This window comes from Neovison vison, chromosome 6, assembly GCF_020171115.1.
Source record: "Neovison vison isolate M4711 chromosome 6, ASM_NN_V1, whole genome shotgun sequence".
In the NCBI taxonomy this organism is placed as follows: domain Eukaryota; kingdom Metazoa; phylum Chordata; class Mammalia; order Carnivora; family Mustelidae; genus Neogale; species Neogale vison.
This window is the reverse complement of record NC_058096.1, coordinates 102,710,908-102,731,589: the sequence shown is the minus strand read 5'-3', so window position 1 is coordinate 102,731,589 and position 20,682 is coordinate 102,710,908. Positions and strand designations below refer to the sequence as shown.

At 39.6% G+C, this 20,682-nt stretch overlaps 1 protein-coding gene across 3 annotated transcripts; it reads right to left on the bottom strand.

The window, feature by feature from the left end:
- Nucleotides 1-618: 618 nt before the first annotated feature.
- ZNF639 (zinc finger protein 639) lies at nucleotides 619-10,310 on the bottom strand. Of its 3 annotated transcripts, none has more exons than XM_044251825.1 (6): nucleotides 10,255-10,310; nucleotides 6,971-7,043; nucleotides 6,264-6,332; nucleotides 4,542-4,652; nucleotides 1,960-2,094; nucleotides 619-1,839 (listed from the first exon to the last, which is right to left on the bottom strand). In XM_044251825.1, the coding sequence occupies exons 3-6, from the start codon at nucleotides 6,319-6,321 to the stop codon at nucleotides 686-688; spliced, it is 1,458 nt and encodes a 485-aa protein (XP_044107760.1). In that variant the 5' UTR covers nucleotides 6,322-6,332; nucleotides 6,971-7,043; nucleotides 10,255-10,310; the 3' UTR covers nucleotides 619-685. The 3 variants fall into 3 exon arrangements, with proteins under 3 accessions (XP_044107760.1, XP_044107759.1, XP_044107761.1); XM_044251824.1 differs by lacking the exon at nucleotides 10,255-10,310 and adding an exon at nucleotides 10,034-10,119; XM_044251826.1 differs by lacking the exon at nucleotides 10,255-10,310 and adding an exon at nucleotides 9,453-9,470.
- Nucleotides 10,311-20,682: the final 10,372 nt, after the last annotated feature.

Below are 20,682 nucleotides of genomic sequence, written 5' to 3'. Positions count from 1 at the left end.
ACTCATAGATAGGGGCTAAAATAGAATGAGAATTAAAAAAAAAAAAAAGAAAAAAAAAAGACCATCAACAAAACTGGATCTTCCCTTCCTACTGTAACACTTGCTTCCTAGTGTTGTTAACCAACTGAGCCACCCAGATGTCCCACTTCCTAGTGTTGTTAAAAGAATAATACAGATGGAGAGTCCACTGAGTCTTGGAGATAATTCCTGATGGGGATTATCTGGGAGGGTTTGGGTTCTTATAAACGGAAATATCAGTGGACTTAATTGTATGGTACATTGTATTTAAGTTCTGATAATGCAGTACTTTGATGACTTCAAAGATGGAAAAACTGAGTTTGTCTTGAGTTTAAAAAAGTTAATAGCACCCATGGTTACAAAAGGAAAACTGTAGTCTAGTTTCTTTCGTACATCTGTTTCTCATCAATTCATGAAATCAGAGTTTCTGTAAGAAACAAGATGACAGACACCAAGAGTGGTTAAAACTATCATGCACTGAAAATAACACATTTAGGATACCATTATATACTGAAAAATGTAGCAATGCCAAGAAAATTGGACAATTAAAAAACTTACTTGTTAAAAGCAATTCTCGTAAGTTATGTTTAAAATCATCCATTTTAACATCTCCAAAAAAGTCAAATTTATTATTTTACATTAACATTATGGCAGGTGAAGAAAATAATCAAGTCGTCTCGTGGACTGGAAGGTGACTTATTAATTCCCTTTCATTTCCAAACCTCATCAAGCAGTCACTACATTTATGAGGTAAGTCAGCTGAATGCTTGAAATCTAGATGAATTTTAAGATCTTCAATTTGTCCTGTTGAATATTCACAGTATTGACATAAATAAATCCCTTCAGATAAATGTGAATTTAAATGTTTGCAATATTCTAGCATACTTGAAAAGCCTTTCCCACAGTCATCACAAACATGAGGAAAAATTTTAGTATGTTCAATAGCAACATGCCTGTTAACATTTGTATGAAGTCTACTCCGAAAACCACATACTTGACACACAAAGAAGTTTTTACATTTGTCAAAGGTAATTTTGCTTAAGAGGCTGTACTGTCCATGTTCTCCATTGTTATACTTATCACTCAACTCAATTAATTTACATGCATGTTCATTTACCACATGGCTATGCAAGTCTTCTGGATCATTTGTTTCATGTTCACAAAACTGACATAAGTACTGTTCATCACAGCTGTGCTCCTGGAAATGTAGGTAGAGTTCACTGCTTGAGGAGAACTGTACATCGCACTGCTCACACCAATAGAGGTGGTCACTAAAATGGGTGTCTGCAATGTGCTGGCTGAGGTTCTCAAAAATCACTGTTTTATAATCACAGTATTTACAAATGTAGGGATCCTCTTCATGCAGTTTGGCATGTTCGATCAAAAGCATGTTGGTAGAGAAACTTTCCTTGCATACTCGACACACATTTGAATCAGTACGCTTATGCTTCAGGATCATATGCTGCTTTAAATCAGAAAAATATTTGCTGTTGAACTCACAAAGTTCACACTTATAGAGACCACTGCTATTGGCTCTCAGTAAAGGCCACTTCTGTTGGGCAGTCACATTCAGAGCTTGGCTCTTGTCAAGAATTTTGCAAAGTTTAGCTGGTGGCTCCTCATCAGTTTGGTCTTGAAGACTTTCTGAGGAATTGTTTTCTGTCTCTATATCATAATCTTCAGAAATTGCATGTACTTCTGCAGCAATTGGAACATCTTCAGCAGTGTGAACTTCTATAGCATTTTCCTCTTGAGTCTGTTGGTTGACTGACTCAGGTGAGTCACACTCTTCATCACAAATTTCAATATCAGCAGATTTTTCTGAAAAATATAACACGTCTATTACCATCACTAAATAAGACCTAATGAATAAATAATTGGCAAAAATTTTTTCATTCATCTATATAAAATAAGCAAATGCTATCAACTGGTTTCCCTAACCTGTAGAAAAGGCAGTGTGGTCTAGAATTCGAAGTACAGGACTGGGAACCAGGTAGTTTTGATTTCTATTTCTGGCCTTGATTCCATCTGTAAATTTTGGCAAGTCATTTGATGTCTCTGTATCAGAATCATCATCTGTAAAAAGAGATTTGGAATATTATATATATCAAAGCATTAAATATTAATTACTATTAAACAAAGCACTAAATGTTTTAAATAAAATTTTGAACTCCCACAGGAACTAAAGGACTTAGACTTAGCCAGGAAAAGAGATGTTATCCAACAGACACACAAAATAATCTGTCCAAACAAGCAACTGCTTTTGCATCTGTACCCCATTTGGACTAGAATATACTTATTAAAGTAATTTAGGAATTTTCAGTTTAAATTACTGAGTTTGAGTAAGCCTTTATTCCTTCAGCCCAGACCCCATGTTTCAAAGTTAGCATGGGGAAACTGAAATACAGGTCAGTAGAAAAAACTAGGCTTCAATATCATGTCACTGTTGTTCTTAAAAGACTTTATTTTTAGGAGTTCTCAGAAAAAATTTGAGAAGATAATACAGAGGATTCCCATATTTTCTGCATTCAGTTTCTCCATTCTCTTACATTACATTTCAATTTCTCTATGCTCTTAATATGATACATTTGTTACAATTAATAACCAATACCAGTAAGGTGGTATTAACTAAAGCCTATACTTAAGCAGATTTTCTTAATTTTTTCCTAATGTTCTTTTTCTGTTTCAAGAAGCTAAGATTTCACATTCCATTTAGCTGTCATCTCTCTCTAGGATACTGTTAGCTGTGGCAGTTTCTTAGACTTTCCTTGTTTTTGATGACCATGACAGTTTTGAGGAGTAGAGATCAGGTATTTTGTAGGATGCCCCATGATTAGACTGGGATTATGGGTTATTAGAGGTAGACCAGAGAGGCAAGCTGCCTTTTTTTTTTTTTAATCACATCATATCAAGGGTACATAGTACTTACATGATTTGTTACTGTAGATGTTGACTGTGATCACCTGGTTGAAGTAGTATTGATCAGGTTTCTCTACTGTACTCTTTTTTTTTTTTTTTAAAGATTTTATTTATTTGACAGAGAGCACAAGTAGGCAGAGAGGCAGGCAGAGAGAGGGGGAAGCAGGCTCTCCGCTGAGCAGAGAGCCCGATGTGGGGGTCTATCCCAGGACCCTGAGACCAAGACCCGAGATGAAGGCTCTCCACAGAGTATTCTCCATACTCTATGTTTTGGAACGAAGTCCCTGTATGCAGTCCTCATTTAAGGAGTGGAAAGTTATGTTCCACCTCCTTGAGGGAGGAGAGTCCACATAAATAATTTGGAATTCTCCTATACAGTTTCTTTTTTTTTTTTTTTTTTTTAAAAGATTTTATTTATTATTTATTGGACAGACAGAGATCACAAGTAGGCAGAGAGGCAAGCAGAGAGAGAGGAGGAGGAAGCAGGCTCCCTGCTGAGCAGAGAGCCCGATGCGGGGCTCGATCCCAGGACCCTGGGATCATGACCTGAGCCGAAGGCAGAGGCTTTAACCCACTGAGCCACCCAGGCGCCCCTCTCCTATACAGTTTCTAATTTATTCATTCAATTACGTCTGTATGGGCTCAGGAATATTTATTTTATATTTTGGGGTTCTAATTTTTTTTTTCCCCCTTAAACTGTTTCAGCTTTGACTACTGGGAGCTCTTTAGTTGGCTCCTATGTTCCTCTGACTACCTGGATCATGTGCATGTGTTGAGTACTTCCTTATTTTCTGGCACTACAAAATGCTCCAGGCTCATCTTATGTATTTCCCACCTTAGAAATAAATCAGCCATTTCTCCAAGTGCTAGTTCTTTTTATTGGAGAATGGTTTTAAAAACAAAATCTGGGCTCACTCCCACTGGGGTGTCATATCTTTTAGGCCCTCTCAACTAACAGAGTAAACACGTTTGTACAGTGCTCCATATACACAGACATAACTATAATTATCTCTGTATGTAACCATCTGTGTCTCTATTAAGCCAAACATGAGTTCATACAAATATCTTCAACTCCTTATGCTTTTTCAAAAAAACGTATTTCTGTGCCTCTGGTAGGAGCTCAAGGAAATTGGCAGTTTTGATGGTTGCAAAGAAGAGAGCAAATGCAAATTTTTATCATTTACCCAATGCTGTTTTAAAGACTCAACAAAAGATGTTAAGACTGAAAAACACTGAATGCTTCACCCTCCATTCCTTCCTTTCCATTAGACCTTTAGACTACAGCTGAGTGGAAGAACTGTGTATAACACTATTCCTAACCTTTCATCATAAATGCTCCCAACTCTGGGTCAGTCTTGATTTTCCACCAATTCCTTGCCACTAAAATGGACTTAGGAGAGTGTGCTTTTTATTTACAGGTCTGAAATAATGCCAATAATTAAAAATTCATACTTGCTTTCTTACAAAAAAACCCAATTTCCTTACATTTAAACAAACTGAATATGTGCCCATTTAGAAGTCATAACTTTTACCCACATTTTCAAGTAAGAAATAAAAATATATAAAAGCAACTTAAAGGATATTTTGGAAAATATTAGATATACCTTTGTTGTCAAAGTATTTTAAGTCCGGTTGTCTCATAGAACAAACACTGTAACAATGATCAGAAAAAATTCCATTGAATCCATCTGCAATTCTGCTTATTCCAGAGGAATCTGAACATAAAAGGAAAATTTTTAAAATTTCAAGTAAACATTTAAACATGTAAAGCCATCACTTTATCCACCATATATAAATTTTCATATTTGTAATAAAGTGTATTTCCTTCAATTCTGAAAGCCTCTATATTTCAGATCTGATAGTGACATTGAGCTTTGCAAGAACCACCAATTACATGATTTACAATATAACACTTGAAGTACACAAAGACAGATCTGCCTTACTGTCAGAATTCCACACATTATAAATATGTGATAAATATATTAACTGCAAAAAACATTGAATTAACACTGAATTAACTACCAAGAAGATCTGCCATGTAATGAAAAGAAAGTAAGGCACAGGAGAAATAGTCTGAGGACCAATGAGGGCTTCTGAATAGTCATTTCAAGTGTTGTTGGGAGAGGTTAAGAGGCAGTAAACCAGGCTTAATTTCCTCAGATATGAAGAATGAATGTGTAGCTTGGGTGGGCTAGCATACCTGCAAATATAGATATGTGAGATTAGTTACAGGTGGCAACAAAGATCTCTATTTTTTTTGCACCAACATATACTTTATTATTTAGTTAAACTTATTTAAATTCAATTAATTAACATACAGTATATTATTAGTTTCATAGGTAGAGTTCAGGGATTCATCAGTTCGATACAACACCCAGTGCTCATTCATCATATGCCCTTCTTTTTTTTTTTTTTAAATATTTTATTTATTTATCAGAGAGAGAGAGGGAGAGAGAGCGAGCACAGGCAGACCGAAAGGCAGGAAGAGGCAGAGGGAGAAGCTCCCTGCTGAGCAAGGGGCCCGATGTGGGACTCGATCTCAGGACGCTGGGATCATGACCTGAGCTGAAGGCAGCTGCTTAACCAACTGAGCCACCCAGGCGTCCCATCATCACATGCCCTTCTTAATATCCATCACCCAGTTACCCCCTCCACATCCCCCCTCCTCTCCAGCAACCCTGTTGTTTCCTACGATTGAGAGTCTCTTATGGTTTGTCTCCTCTCTGCTTTCATCTTCTTTTATTTTTCCCTCCTTTCCCCTATGCTCCTCTGTTTTGTTTTTTTTTCTTCTTTCTCTGTTTTGTTTCTTAAATTCCGCACAAGCCAAATCAAAGACCTCTCTCTCTCTCTCTTTTTTTTTTAAAGACCTCTCTTCTTAAGACCTCACTTATTGCCAAGATAGTAGAGCCAACCTCAACCAAAGGACCTAAAATAACACAATCAAAATAAAGTTCACATTTCTGAAAATAATGTATAGGATAAAAAATTTATCCCCAACAATCCAAATACCTTCCACTAAGGTTAATGCACCTTAAGAACACACAAGCAAATCTCAATTAATGCTGTATAAGCATGCAACTCTGGATATCTAATTTTAAATATCTATCAACTACTCAGTTGTATATATTACATAATGTCTGTAAACTTCTGATGTGTGCCGAGCATGTCGGACAATGAGGAATATATATTCAAAGAACTTAAAGTTTTCTCTTACCTAAAAATTGACCCAGATATTTAACTGTTATCTGATCATTTATGAGAAAATGGGTAAGAATACAATTGCATGGGACTCAATCCAGGGCCCAAGTTTAAAATAATCCACTGACCTGAGTAACGAGAAGGGTGTAATGTCTTCCTTTTTCTTTTTTTAGGATATTCATTCATATCTTTGCAATCTAAAAATGGAAAAATTTAACAAAAATGTCACAAATAAAGATTGTTAATATTTTATAAAAATTCCTCTTAACTAAAGAACTTGCTGGGAATAAGAAGTATGTGCACCACTTGAAAATCTACTTTGTAAGAGAAGTGTTAAACAATGCTTCCATTTATATTTTGGATTTACTTTTCTAATCAAGTTTAAAGGCAGGACACCAATACTGTTTGCTTGTTTTTTTTTTCTTGGTGAGGTTGAGAAGTCCATTTCAAATGTTGATGTAATTTTAAGAACAGGATAATTACAATAAACCATGCTCTTAAGTTATTTTTATTTAAAAAAATCATTATAGTACCCTATTAAGAATAAGACAGGTACATTTCTTACAATTGGGAATATTTTGATACAGCTTTCAAGCTAATGGTGGATATATGCCCTTGAAAAATCTGTATCGATCCCCTGATTTCCAGAAAACATACTCATCACATAGAAGCTCAGAATGATTTTCAAGAAAAAATTCTTTTCTTACTTATAAGGTCACATTCAACATTCTATTTAGAACAAAACAGATAGCAACTTTTGTTTAATCATTAAATGATTAAATTCCAATGGACTGTTATAAAATTGACTAAATGGTTTTTATCATATTCCACTTACTTGGTATAATTCTTAACACTGTAGTGAGGAGAAATGAACTACAGGGAAATTTTCACAGATGGTAAAAAAATGCCTGTAGGAAAAAACACAAAGGAAGTCACATTAGCAAAAATGTATTTCACTTTTGAGACTCAAGAATACTATAGCACCAGGTCTCTAATTAACTGGAAAGTTATATGGAATTAATTCAAGTATAAATAATCTTTTGAACATATTGTATTAAGCACTAAAAACTGATAAATATGTGAGTATATACATGTGTCATTTCTTTGAAATGAATTTACCTTCTAAAACTATAGCTATATTTTAACACCAAAATAGGAATATAAATCTGGTTATTCAGCCATAATGAAAGCAAATCAAATCAGACTTTGAACTGTTTTAAGTCCTTACAGATTGTTTAACAATACAAGGACAATAACCATTTACTGAACACCAATCATGTGCCAGGCAGCTTTATCATATTTAATCCTATAATATGAAAATTATACAACACTCCCTCAAAATTGATGATATATCAATTGATGTACTGATTGATGTATCAATTGATGAGGAAACCAAGGCATAGTAAAATTAAGTCCAGGAAATTCTTTATAAGTGGTAGCACTGGAATCTGAGTAAGGATCTAATTTTATAGCACATGCTTTGGAAATAGGGAGATACAAATAGGGAGTTATAATTCAGGTAACAGATTAATGTCAGAATCAGAATCACCTCTTCCATTTCAGGTTAGTGTTCTTTCACTGTAGAAGTGGCGAAGTAAGGAATGTCAGAAAAAGAAATGGACATTTTCTCTGCCAGCTTTATATGCTGCCTTTCTTATCATCAAAGTCATATACATAGCAGGTAAACTTGATATTATTACTGAGACCATCTTGTTTCTAATGGTAAGGTACTTGAGGTGCACACACTATTTTTGCTGCTTCACTAGGTTCTGGGTCCTAGGTTATTAGCTTTTAAGTGATGTGATCATACAGTAATAAGACAGTGCTTTTCAGTTTATTGAGCATTCTCCTCTTATTTTATTTGATCTTCACAATCCTGTGAGGTACACAGAAGGGTTACCACCAAACTCACTCCAATTTTACTGATGAGGAAACAATTCAGTGAAAGTCAGTAACTAAGTGGCAGAACCAGAGCTGAAAAATCATGTCTTCTGACTTGAGTTTTGAACAACTAACTGTGTAAGTAATTTTTGTTGCTAATCACTATTACCAGCACATTACATCTTCCAGTTCTTAGTCACCAACAGGAAGAAGGGAAGAGAATCACCCAAAGAAACTGACAACAGTTAGATTTATAGAAATAGTATCTCTATATAAAATGGCTTACCTAATACAAATAGCATTCCTTGAACCCTTCCCAATCAAGTACATTCAAAAACTTCTCATTATGCCATAAACTAAAACCTCAAGACTCATTCCTAATACCTCTTCTGTACACTTCCAGAATTTATACAGCCCAAGGCATTAAACTTCATGTTTTAAATGTTCTAAAACTGTCGGGAGAACAATGAAAACTATCGGCCCAACATTAAAGTAGCTTCTTGCTATTTCAGAACACACTTTAAATTCTTTCCAATTTGAAGAATGAAAAAGCAAGGAAAGGAAACCAAGCACGGCACTAAAAATTAATCTTTCAAGCTGGCCTGGATTCAGGCTGTCAGGTGAGAGGAATAGGATCACCTTGATCAGGAAAGGTCTGACTCCCACCCTTTCAGCATGATGCTAAGATGCCTTCTCAAGACCAGAAATGCTAACATCTTTCATTTCAGCAAATATTCTTATGTGCTTTTTGTATACATAACTGCGCTGATGAAGAAGTATGGTTTTTTACTCAAAGATGTCTTATCAACCTCCTCACTAAGTCTTCCTCTCATGGGGAAGATTTTGAGTCACCTTCTCATTCACTCTCTTCCCCATTTAACAAACAACCCATGTAATACATGTCACAGCAGGTTATAAGTTAATTTAAATTAATTAAATCACTTTGAATCTATTCACCCAGGAAAAACATTGTTAACATTTTGGTATACACACATCTAGACATTTTCCTAGGCTAAGGTATACATATGTATGTTCTACATTTACAAAAATGATACCATGCCACACGAAACATTTTTTTTTAAAGCAACTTACAAAATACCTATCAGCATCTCTCCACCTGTCATTTTTTTCAAGAATGTCTGTACAAAATGCCATTTAACACGCAATCAGTACCTATATCAAACAGATCGATATCGAAGGCCTTTCATCTAATATAAATACTCTCTAACTGGTATAAAAATAAGGCAAGTATTCACAATCAAAAGCTCTATTTTTACAAGGTTTTAAAAGCAAGTTTTTTTCATCCTCCTTTCAGAATAAGTACATATTCTCCAGATTTTAAAAGAACTGAAACACAAAAATGGTTCAGTGGAGTTTTTAAACTAGAACGCACGGTACGTCCAACTTGAGTCACCAGTCTTTGCCCAAATTTTTACCTCTTCGCGAAGAGGTAATTGAAATTATTTCAAATTACTCGCGTCGTAGGTTGTACTGAAAAAGAAAAGCTAAAGGGGTGTAGGGGCACCCGAAGGGGGGGGGGCAGGCCACTGGCCCGAGATGAGAGCGCCAGGCTGCATTCGGACGCGGAGGCTTGCGGGCGAACAAGGGATTCGCAGCCAGAGTCCCGAAGCCGCTCCGCACCGCGGGGGGCCAGCCTGGCACCGACCGGCTTCGGGAGCCCAGGCGCCACCGGACACGCCGGTCAGAGGGGCCGCGCAGGAGACCCCCGGACCTAGCCGCCTCCACGCCCGCGCCACGCGCCGGGCCCAGCAGGGCCAGGCGACCAGCGGGGACTCCTAAACCCCGACCCCAAAAGCGCCATAAAGAAAACAGCAGCAGGGGGCCGAGCGTCCTCCGCGGGGGGTGGAACTGCCTCCAGGATGGGGGAGGGGCCGCCATCCCGTCTTAAAACGGAGGCAGGGTTTCGTTTAAAAAGACGTCGGTCGCGGGGTCTTCCTGCCCTCTCCTCTGGGAGGCTGCGTCCGCACGCCGCCGGCCCGCTCCTCCTCACACTCACCAGGACTCCGGGGCCCGCCCAGGCGCAGCTCCGAGGCGGCGGCGGTAGCCGAAGCGCCCGAGTGCGGGCGGAGCGGCCGCGCGGCCCTGCCGGCGGGCGGCGCCGCTGTGGCCCTCGCGCTCTCGGGCGCTCCCCCGGGCCGGCCCTTCTCCCTCCCGCGCGCCTCACGCCCTGCCCGCCAGGCGCCAAGCCCCAGGCCCCAGCTCGGCGGCCGCACTCACCACCTCGCTCCGCGCCTGCGCCGCGCACCTCAGAGGCCCGCCGACTGGGCGGGGAGGTGACGAGGTGAGGGTGGGGGGGCCTGGGGATCGGGCGGTGCAGCCGCGCCGCACACCAGACCTGGGAGGGACCACCGGCCTTTAGCCCCCGGGGGTGGCCTGGCAGCCCGCGCCCCCTGCCGGCACTCCTGTGCCGCCGCAGGGTTCTTCCGGGCTGGGTACCGCCCCTCCGGAGCCTAGCGGGTGATTCCACTCCCTGGAACTGCTCCCCGCAAGGCCGCCGAGGGAACTTCCCTGCCACAGGCTCCCGAGCTTTTCCTCCCGCCTCCAGAGAAGTGGGAGAAGCGCGGCGAGCTAGTGGCCTCTTTCCCACCTGGCTCCTCCAGGGGGCGTGCGAGAGCGGTCTTACACGAGTTAGGCAAGGCAAATGGCATTTCAGCCCCCAGAGCGCCGGCTGCTTGCTGGGGACGCAGAGGGCGACGGCCTTGCCAAGGTTGTACCGCGTCCCCCACGAAAGAACTACGCAGGGGTAGGAGGCTGAGAATTTTGAAGATCGCTGTCGTTATTAGACTTCAGGCCGATTCCTTGATTCAAGAAATCCCCGTGGAATGAATGTAAAATTTTAGAGGATTGGATTAGATTATTTAATTCCTTTTCGGATTTAGAGCTCCTAGGAGCAGACGTGGAAAGGATTAAATTGAACAAGCATAAATAAACCTGTGAACACGGTTTCAAAGATGAACATCTCTGTACAAGGGGGGCCCGTCATATGTTTAATTTTTGATAGTAAGTTGAAGTTGTCGGTCCCAATTTACAAATTAGAAAAGCGAGGGTCTCAAGGCTAGGTCTGATTCATTTTTGTAACCTCAGCACCCGGGCTTCAAATAATTGTTAAGTAGATGAATGGGGCCCCTATTATACGCGCTCAAGGTCACTCGGAGAGTTAGGGCTGCAGTCCATGTCTTTTCATCCACATCCACTGTGCTTTTTCTGATTACCACATGTTACCCAACCAACCAAACCCTGGAGAATAATCATCCCAGACCTTACTCCCATTCCTTCACCTTTATTCCGGAAGATGAAGCCGTATTTTAAAGAGACACCCGGTTTCCGATGCTCAACTTTTTAGGACCTCGACTACTCTGTGTGTGTGTGTGTGTGTGTGTGTGTGTGTGTGTACTCAGCCCAAATAAGTGAGTTTACGAATGCTGGCTGGCATGGCCTGAATAAAGTACGAAGAGATTTAGTGGTATCTTTTAATCCTCATATAGTTCGTACCGCTACCGGGTAGGGAATGGACACGTGTTTGCTGGACTTACGTAAACAGTATTCAAGGTTCCGTCCTCTCGGCTGGTTGGGCTGTTTCCCGAGGTGACATATTAGAAGCCACAAGGGGGGGGTATGGGACCATTTTCAGTTACTGTTTCGCTCATGCGTTGCCTTGTGCCAAACAAAATCTTTACATTCTAGGCTGAAGTTTTATTTCAAAACATTCTGTAGTGAGAGCAAACAACACTACCAGCCCCCCAGCACATTACTTAAACAAACAAGCAAACAAACCCACATTATTTTCCCTTACCCAGAGAAGTAAATAGGAAGAGCATCACAATGTTGACTCGTCCTTTAGCATAATCACAAGTCAGAGGCTACTTGATGTTTTTTGATTAGCTGGAGTAAGTTTTCTAGTTTCATTTTTGCGTCCGCGTCCCCTTTCCTTTCCTTCCTCTTAATGGAGGGTGGTGGCTGCGAGGATGAAACCCTCAAATCTCAATAGAATACCGAGTTGTAGGGTTTGTTATCTTCTAATACAATTTTGACGGAAGGGGTATTAAATCCTCACTATTACTCCCAACTTTTTATCACATTTGTAGTATAGCTCAGTTTTTTTCCTGATTAGAAAAGGGATACGTCTTATCACTTAGTGGAAACAACAGCAAAGTATGAATAGCAAAAGAAAAAGTTACCATAATCCTACAACCCAGAGGTAATCAATGGTAACATTTCGCTCAGGGGCTGTACATGGTTATTATTTTTAAAAATCTTTATCCATCTAGAATTGGTTTTAAAAATTTGGATAGTATTATGTTATTCTGCAGCAGCTCCCCCCTCCCTTAATAAAGCCTGAATATACTTCATGCTGTTAATGTTAATGGCACTGTGGAATTCCTCTATAAATAACCAACTAAATAGTTACATGGTGGATGATTAAGTTGTTTCTGTCTTTAAAAAAAAAATGCTTTGCTAATTTGGTAAACAAAACATAGTATTCCATCTTAATTTGTATTTGCTTTTTGTGAACTTAAATATTTTCTGTGTTTACTGGCCATTTATTTCTCTTGAGAATTTTCAGTTTATGTCTTTTGTCCATTTTTCTATGGGCTGTTTATCTCTTTAAAGAAAGTTAAAATTTTTAGCTTTTTACCTGAGATATATGTTGCATATATTTCTTTCAAGTTTGTTGTTTGCTTTTTAATTTTGTTAATGGTACGAATGTTTTAAGTTGTTGTGAAATTAATCTTTTCTTCTACCCAGTATCTGGTTGTATTTTTTCACTTCAACTTTTTAGCTTATCTGTAGTTTATTTTGGGCTGTGAGATGAACAGAATTCATTCTCTTTCTGTCATAATCCTTTTTTTCTCATTTCTCTCCATCTTGTATAACAGCCTGAAATTAAATTTAAGGATAGCTTCATCTGATGCTCAATTAACTTCTTTTTTTTTTTTCCCAAGATTTTATTTGTTGATTTGAGACCAAGAGAGTGAGTGAGAGAGCGTGATAGGGGAGGAGGTCAGAGGGAGAAGCAGACTTCCTGTGGAGCTGGGAGTCCAATGCAGGACTTGATCCTGGGACTCTGGGATCATGACCTGAGCGGAAGGCGGTCGCTTAACCAACTGAGCCACCCAGGCGCCCCAGATGCTCAATTAACTTCTTAAGGCCCGAGTTTTCAAACTTTAACTGCATCAAAATCACCAGCAGTACTTGTCAAACTATAGATTTCTGTTCACTAGCCCAAGTTTCTACCTGGATAAATCTGAGCTGGAGGTAAGTGACACTGATGTTGTTGGCCCAGGATCACTGTTTGAAAGTCACTATCCTAAGGCTTTCCCCACCCAGACCTGCACTAGCCAAATAGCACTTCTCACTATTCACAGATAGTCTCTAGTTCTTTTTCACTTGTGTGTTTCAGCATATTTTTCCCCACCTGCAGTGTTTTTACCTTGTTTCTGTCTGTAAGATCAAGTTCATAATTTATCTCTTCTGTGAAATCTTTGATTATCCCCAGCAGAGATCTCTGATCACTCTCAGAGACTTCACAGTATTTGGTACATTGGTCCACTTATTACCAGAGATGCATTTACTGTGAAGGAAACAAAGCTTAAGCTTCAAGTCTCCTCAATTTCATGAACCTCTTCCAAGATGAGGTATTTATAATTTTATATTCTTGTATAATTTTGTACTTAAGTAAAATTTTGTATTTATAATTTTATATTCTTTTTCTTAACAATTTAATTCCCCCAGTTTGAATAAGCTTTCCTCCTCACAAGAATTGGCTTCTCCTATTTATCGTATTGTTTCTTTACAGACTTTGAATTACGGTTTAATTATATTCAAGTCTGCTCCAGCTTCCTGCTTAGTAGTGTCTTATATAGACTCTCATTAATTTTTTAAAGATTTTATTTATTTGACAGAGAGAGACAGAGAGTGATACAGTGAGAGCACAAGCAGGGGGAGTGGGAGAGGGAGAAGCAGGCTTCCTGTGGAGCAGGGAGCCTGAAGTGCGGCTCAATCCCAGGACCCTGAGATCATGACCTGAGCTGAAGGCAGATGCTTAATGACTAAGCCACCCAGGCCTACCAACTCTCATTAATTTTTAAAATAAAATATTCATTGCAGTGGTGCCTAGGTGATGCATTCAGTTAAGTGACCAACTCTCGGTTTCGGCTCACATTGTAGATCTCAGGGTCATGAGATTGAGCCCCTCATGGGGATCAGTGCTCAACCTGGAGTCTGCTTGAGACTCTTTCTCCCTCTCTCTGAACTTCTCCCCGCCCCATCAAAAAAAAAAAAAAAATCACTGTGCACGGGAAGGGGACAAAAAAAATAAAATATTCACTTCATATATACTTTTGGTCCAGCACTATACTGGGTACTGGGAATACAGTGTGATCAAGATAGATATAGCTCTTGCCCTGCTGTACCTTATAATAAAGTGGGGGAAAATTGGCAATTCAACAGCATTAGACTGTGATGGCTAACCTTATATAAAGTAAGTAAAGAGTGTTATGGGAGCACATACAGGTGACTTACCCTGGTCTAAGGAGGATGGGACATGTAAAGAGGTGGGACATGTAAAGAGGTATTAACTTGGTGGATTAATTGGTAAACTCTGTCCTGGCCACAAGCTTGCTAATACTAGTGCAGACCTGACTGACTGACATACTTCTGACTCAGACATGAGGCAGCTACATGCCATAGGGTTAAGTCAGGGATTCACATCCCCAACAGAGACACCTGGACTCCATAATTGTGAGCCACTCAGACAGATAGAGGTCCTCCAAGGAGCCAGTTCAGTGCTTTCAAAACCAGCAAGTCTAGATCTAGCCAGTTAGTCAAACACTGATCCCTAAAATGGAACAGAGAGAGTCTTTTAGCTTTAAAAGACTTACTCCATTTTCCCTTCCTTGACCCTTATTCCCAAGAGTCTATCTAGTCTATCTATTCTGGATCAGGTTCCCTGCTTGGCTATCAAACCTTTTCACTCAATGCTGAATTTAAAAAATTTTTTTCCTTTAACCAAATAAGTGAATGAATGAATAAAATCTGACTAGATTTCCTTATTAGAATATTACTAATAATTTCTACATGACACTTTTTATTTTCTAGAGTACTGACTTTATTTTACAGCATTTGGGAATGAAGGTAAAGTGCTGTATCCATGTGTTAGATTTATACTTAGACATATATACCTGCAAAGATCTGAAGGCTGAGCCATGTCAAGGGAGACCGAGATTAAAAGATGATGAAAACAAAACATTTCCTCAGTAAATGGTTATATTTGTTATCTCTAGGAAGAAAATGAATTGATTGTTTAGGTTTGTGGCAGGTGTTATACTGTTGCACAATATCCAATTTCTGGTGCTCTCTGCTTTCAGGCATGCAGAATATTACACTCCCTGTCCTGTTTGAAGTCAGGTAGAGTCACATGACTTGTGTTGGCCGTGAAGATGTCTGTAAAAGTATTATGTATGACTTCTATGTCAAGGCATTTCTTTTCCAGCTCTTGCTTCTCTAGCCTTCCCTTCCTCTGCAAGGAGAGGTATCAGCATCCATAGGTCTGACATGAACAAGAAACATACTGAAGCCATTAAGAAAGGAAAAAATGGGGGGAGGAGTCAAGATGGCGGAGAAGTAGCAGGCTGAGACTACCTCAGCTAGCAGGAGATCAGCTAGAGAGCTTATCTAAAGATTGCAAACACCTGCAAATCCATCGGCAGATCGAAGAGAAGAACAGCAATTCTAGAAACAGAAAAACAACCACTTTCTGAAAGGTAGGACTGGCGGAGAAGTGAATCCAAAGCGACGGGAAGATAGACCCCGGGGGGAGGGGCCGGCTCCCGGCAAGCGGCGGAGCAACGGAGCACAAAATCAGGACTTTTAAAAGTCTGTTCCGCTGAGGGATATCGCTCCGGAGGCTAAACCGGGGCGAAGCCCACGCGGGGTCGGCGTGACCTCAGGTCCCGCGGGGTCACAGAAGGATCGGGGGTGTCTGAGTGTCGCAGAGCTTGCGGATATTGGAACAGGAAAGCCGGCTGCAGAGACAGAGCCGACAGTAAGCTCGCAGCTCGGAGCTGCCTTGAACCGGTCGCAAGCTCGGTGAGCTCGGAGCGCGGACGGAGGTTAGGCAGACGCGAGTTACTAGGAGCTGTTCGGTGAGGGCGCACAGGGGAGCGGGGCCCCGGGCTCTCGGCTCCTCCGGGCCGGAGACCAGGAGCCCGCCATTTGTATTCCCGTCCTCCGGAACTCTACGGAAAGCGCTCAGGGAACAAAAGCTCCTGAAAGCAAAGCCGAGCAGATCACTCAGCCCGGCCCCTGGTAAGGGCAGTGTAATTCCGCCTGGGGCAAAGACACTTGAGAATCACTACACCAGGCCCCTCCCCCAGAAGATCAACAAGAAATCCAGGCAAGACCAAGTTCACCTACCAAGGAGTGCAGTTTCAATACCAAGGAGAGAGCAGCAGAATTCCAGAGGAGGAGAAAACAAACCACGGAACTCATGGCTTTCTGCCTGTGATTTTTTAGTCTTGCAGTTAATTTAATTTTTTTCTTTTTCATTTTTTTTTCTCTTCTTCTGCTAAAATTTTTTATAACTTTTACCCTTTTCTTTTTTAACGTTTTTTAACTAGATTATCTAATATATATATATTTTTCTTTTTTATACTTTTCTTTATTCATTTTCTTTTTTTTTCTTTTTTTTCTTTCTTTCTTCTTGAACCTCTTTTTATCCCCAAATCAGAAGAGATCCTAATCTCTTCAATCTTTTTTTCTTAATTCTTTTTTAAATTCTTGATTGAATTTTTAATTCAATCTCTTTTTTTTAATTCTTTTTTTCTTTTTTTTCTTTCTTTCTTTTTGAACCTCTTTTTATCTCCAAATCAGAAGAGATCCCAATCAGAAGAGATTGGGAGATCCCAATCAGAAGAGATTGGGAGATCCCAATCAAAGGAGATCCCAATCAGAGGAGATTTCTACCCGCTCACGATTTGGGATCTCTTCTGATTTGGTTAAAGCATATTTTCCTGGGATTGTTGCCACCCTTTTAGTATTTTACTTGCTCCTTCATATACTCTTAGCTGGACAAAATGACAAGGCGGAAAAATTCACAACAAAAAAAAGAACAAGAGGCAGTACCGAAGGCTAGGGACCTAATCAATACAGACATTGGTAATATGTCAGATCTAGAGTTCAAAATGACAATTCTCAAGGTTATAGCCGGGCTTGAAAAAGGCATGGAAGATATTAGAGAAACCCTCTCCAGAGATATAAAAGCCCTTTCTGGAGAAATAAAAGAACTAAAATCTAACCAAGTTGAAATCAAAAAAGCTATTAATGAAGTTCAATCAAAAATGGAGGCTCTCACTGCTAGGATAAATGAGGCAGAAGAAAGAATTAGCGATATAGAAGACCAAATGACAGAGAATAAAGAAGCTGAGCAAAAGAGGGACAAACAGCTACTGGACCATGAGGGGAGAATTCGAGAGATAAGTGACACTATAAGACGAAACAACATTAGAATAATTGGGATTCCAGAAGAAGAAGAAAGAGAGAGGGGAGCAGAAGGTATACTGGAGAGAATTATTGGGGAGAATTTCCCCAATATGGCAAAGGGAACGAACATCAAAATTCAGGAGGTTCAGAGAACGCCCCTCAAAATCAATAAGAATAGGCCCACACCCCGTCACCTAATAGTAAAATTTACAAGCCTTAGTGACAAAGAGAAAATCCTGAAAGCAGCCCGGGAAAAGAAGTCTGTAACATACAATGGTAAAAGTATTAGATTGGCAGCTGACTTATCCACAGAGACCTGGCAGGCCAGAAAGAGCTGGCATGATATTTTCAGAGCACTAAACGAGAAAAACATGCAGCCAAGAATACTATATCCAGCTAGGCTATCATTGAAAATAGAAGGAGAGATTAAAAGCTTCCAGGACAAACAAAAACTGAAAGAATTTGCAAACACCAAACCAGCTCTACAGGAAATACTGAAAGGGGTCCTCTAAGCAAAGAGAGAGCCTACAAGTGGTAGATCAGAAAGGAACAGAGACAATATATAGTAACAGTCACCTTACAGGCAATACAATGGCACTAAAATCATATCTCTCAATAGTTACCCTGAATGTTAATGGGCTAAATGCCCCAATCAAAAGACACAGGGTATCAGAATGGATAAAAAAACAAAACCCATCTATATGTTGCCTCCAAGAAACTCATTTTAAACCCGAAGACACCTCCAGACTTAAAGTGAGGGGGTGGAAAAGAATTTACCATGCTAATGGACATCAGAAAAAAGCAGGAGTGGCAATCCTTATATAAGATCAATTAGATTTTAAGCCAAAGACTATAATAAGAGATGAGGAAGGACACTATATCATACTCAAAGGGTCTGTCCAACAAGAAGATCTAACAATTTTAAATATCTATGCCCCCAACGTGGCGCAGCAAACTATATAAACCAATTAATAACAAAATCAAAGAAACACATCAACAATAATACAATAATAGTAGGGGACTTTAACACTCCCCTCACTGAAATGGACAGATCATCCAAGCAAAAGATCAACAGGGAAATAAAGGCCTTAAATGATACACTGGATGAGATGGACATCACAGATATATTCAGAACATTTCATCCCAAAGCAACAGAATACACATTCTTCTCTAGTGCACATGGAACATTCTCCAGAATAGATCACATCCTCTGTCCTAAATCAGGACTCAACCAGTATCAAAAGATTGGGATCATTCCCTGCATATTTTCAGAGCACAATGCTCTGAAGCTAGAGCTCAACCACAAGAGGAAGTTTGGAAAGAACCCAAATACATGGAGACTAAACAGCATCCTTCTAAAGAATGAATGGGTCAACCGGGAAATTAAAGAAGAATTGAAAAAAATCATGGAAACAAATGATAATGAAAATACAACGGTTCAAAATCTGTGGGACACAACAAAGGCAGTCCTGAGAGGAAAATATATAGCGGTACAAGCTTTTCTCAAGAAACAAGAAAGGTCTCAGGTACACAACCTAACCCTACACCTAAAGGAGCTGGAGAAAGAACAAGAAAGAAACCCTAAGCCCAGCAGGAGAAGAGGAATCATAAAGATCAGAGCAGAAATCAATGAAACAGAAACCAAAAAAACAATAGAACAAATCAACCAAACTAGGAGCTGGTTCTTTGAAAGAATTAATAAAATTGATAAACCCTTGGCCAGACTTATCAAAAAGAAAAGAGAAAGGACCCAAATAAATAAAATCATGAATGAAAGAGGAGAGATCACAACTAACACCAAAGAAATACAAACTATTATAAGAACATACTATGAGCAACTCTACGCCAACAAATTTGACAATCTGGAAGAAATGGATGCATTCCTAGAAACATATAAACTACCAAAATTGAACCAGGAAGAAATAGAAAGCCTGAACAGACCCATAACCAGTAAGGAGATTGAAACAGTCATTAAAAATCTCCAAACAAACAAAAACCCAGGGCCAGATGGCTTCCCGGGGGAATTCTACCAAACATTTAAAGAAGAACTAATTCCTATTCTCCTGAAACTGTTCCAAAAAATAGAAATGGAAGGAAAACTCCCAAACTCATTTTATGAGGCCAGCATCACCTTGATCCCAAAACCAGACAAGGATCCCATCAAAAAAGAGAGCTATAGACCAATATCCTTGATGAACACAGATGCAAAAATTCTCACCAAAATACTAGCCAATAGGATCCAACAGTACATTAAAAGGATTATTCACCACGACCAAGTGGGATTTATCCCAGGGCTGCAAGGTTGGTTCAACATCCTCAAATCAGTCAATGTGATACAACACATCAATAAAAGAAAGAACAAGAACCATATGATACTCTCAATAGATGCTGAAAAAGCATTTGACAAAGTACAGCATCCCTTCCTGATCAAAACCCTTCAAAGTGTAGGGATAGAGGGCACATACCTCAATATCATCAAAGCCATCTATGAAAAACCCACTGCAAATATCATTCTCAATGGAGAAAAACTGAAAGCTTTTCCACTAAGGTCAGGAACACGGCAGGGATGTCCATTATCACCACTGCTATTCGACATAGTACTAGAAGTCCTAGCCTCAGCAATCAGACAACAAAAGGAAATTAAAGGCATCCAAATCAGCAAAGAAGAAGTCAAATTATCACTCTTCGCAGATGATATGATACTCTATGTGGAAAACCCAAAAGACTGCACTCCAAAACTGCTAGAACTTGTACAGGAATTCAGTAAAGTGTCAGGATATAAGATCAATGCACAGAAATCAGTTGCATTTCTCTACACCAACAAGACAGAAGAAAGAGAAATTCAGGAGTCAATCCCATTTACAATTGCACCCCAAACCATAAGATACCTAGGAATAAACCTAACCAAAGAGGCTAAGAATCTATACTCAGAAAACTATAAAGTACTCATGAAAGAAATTAGGAAGACACAAAGAAATGGAAAAATGTTCCATGCTCCTGGATTGGAAGAAGAAATATTGTGAAAATGTCTATGCTACCTAAAGCAATCTACACATTTAATGCAATTCCTATCAAAGTACCATCCATCTTTTTCAAAGAAATGGAACAAATAATTTTAAAATTTATATGGAACCAGAAAAGACCTCGAATAGCCAAAGGGATATT

Excerpts from the sequence above, each read along its gene's own strand:
- ZNF639 (XM_044251825.1), bottom strand. The coding sequence starts at position 6,321 with ATGAATGAATATCCTAAAAAAAGAAAAAGGAAGACATTACACCCTTCT. Across the intron at positions 4,653-6,263 it reads ACACCCTTCTCGTTACTCAG|ATTCCTCTGGAATAAGCAGA; the intron begins GTCAGTGGATTA and ends TTTTATGTTCAG. Across the intron at positions 2,095-4,541 it reads AAAATACTTTGACAACAAAG|ATGATGATTCTGATACAGAG; the intron begins GTATATCTAATA and ends CTCTTTTTACAG.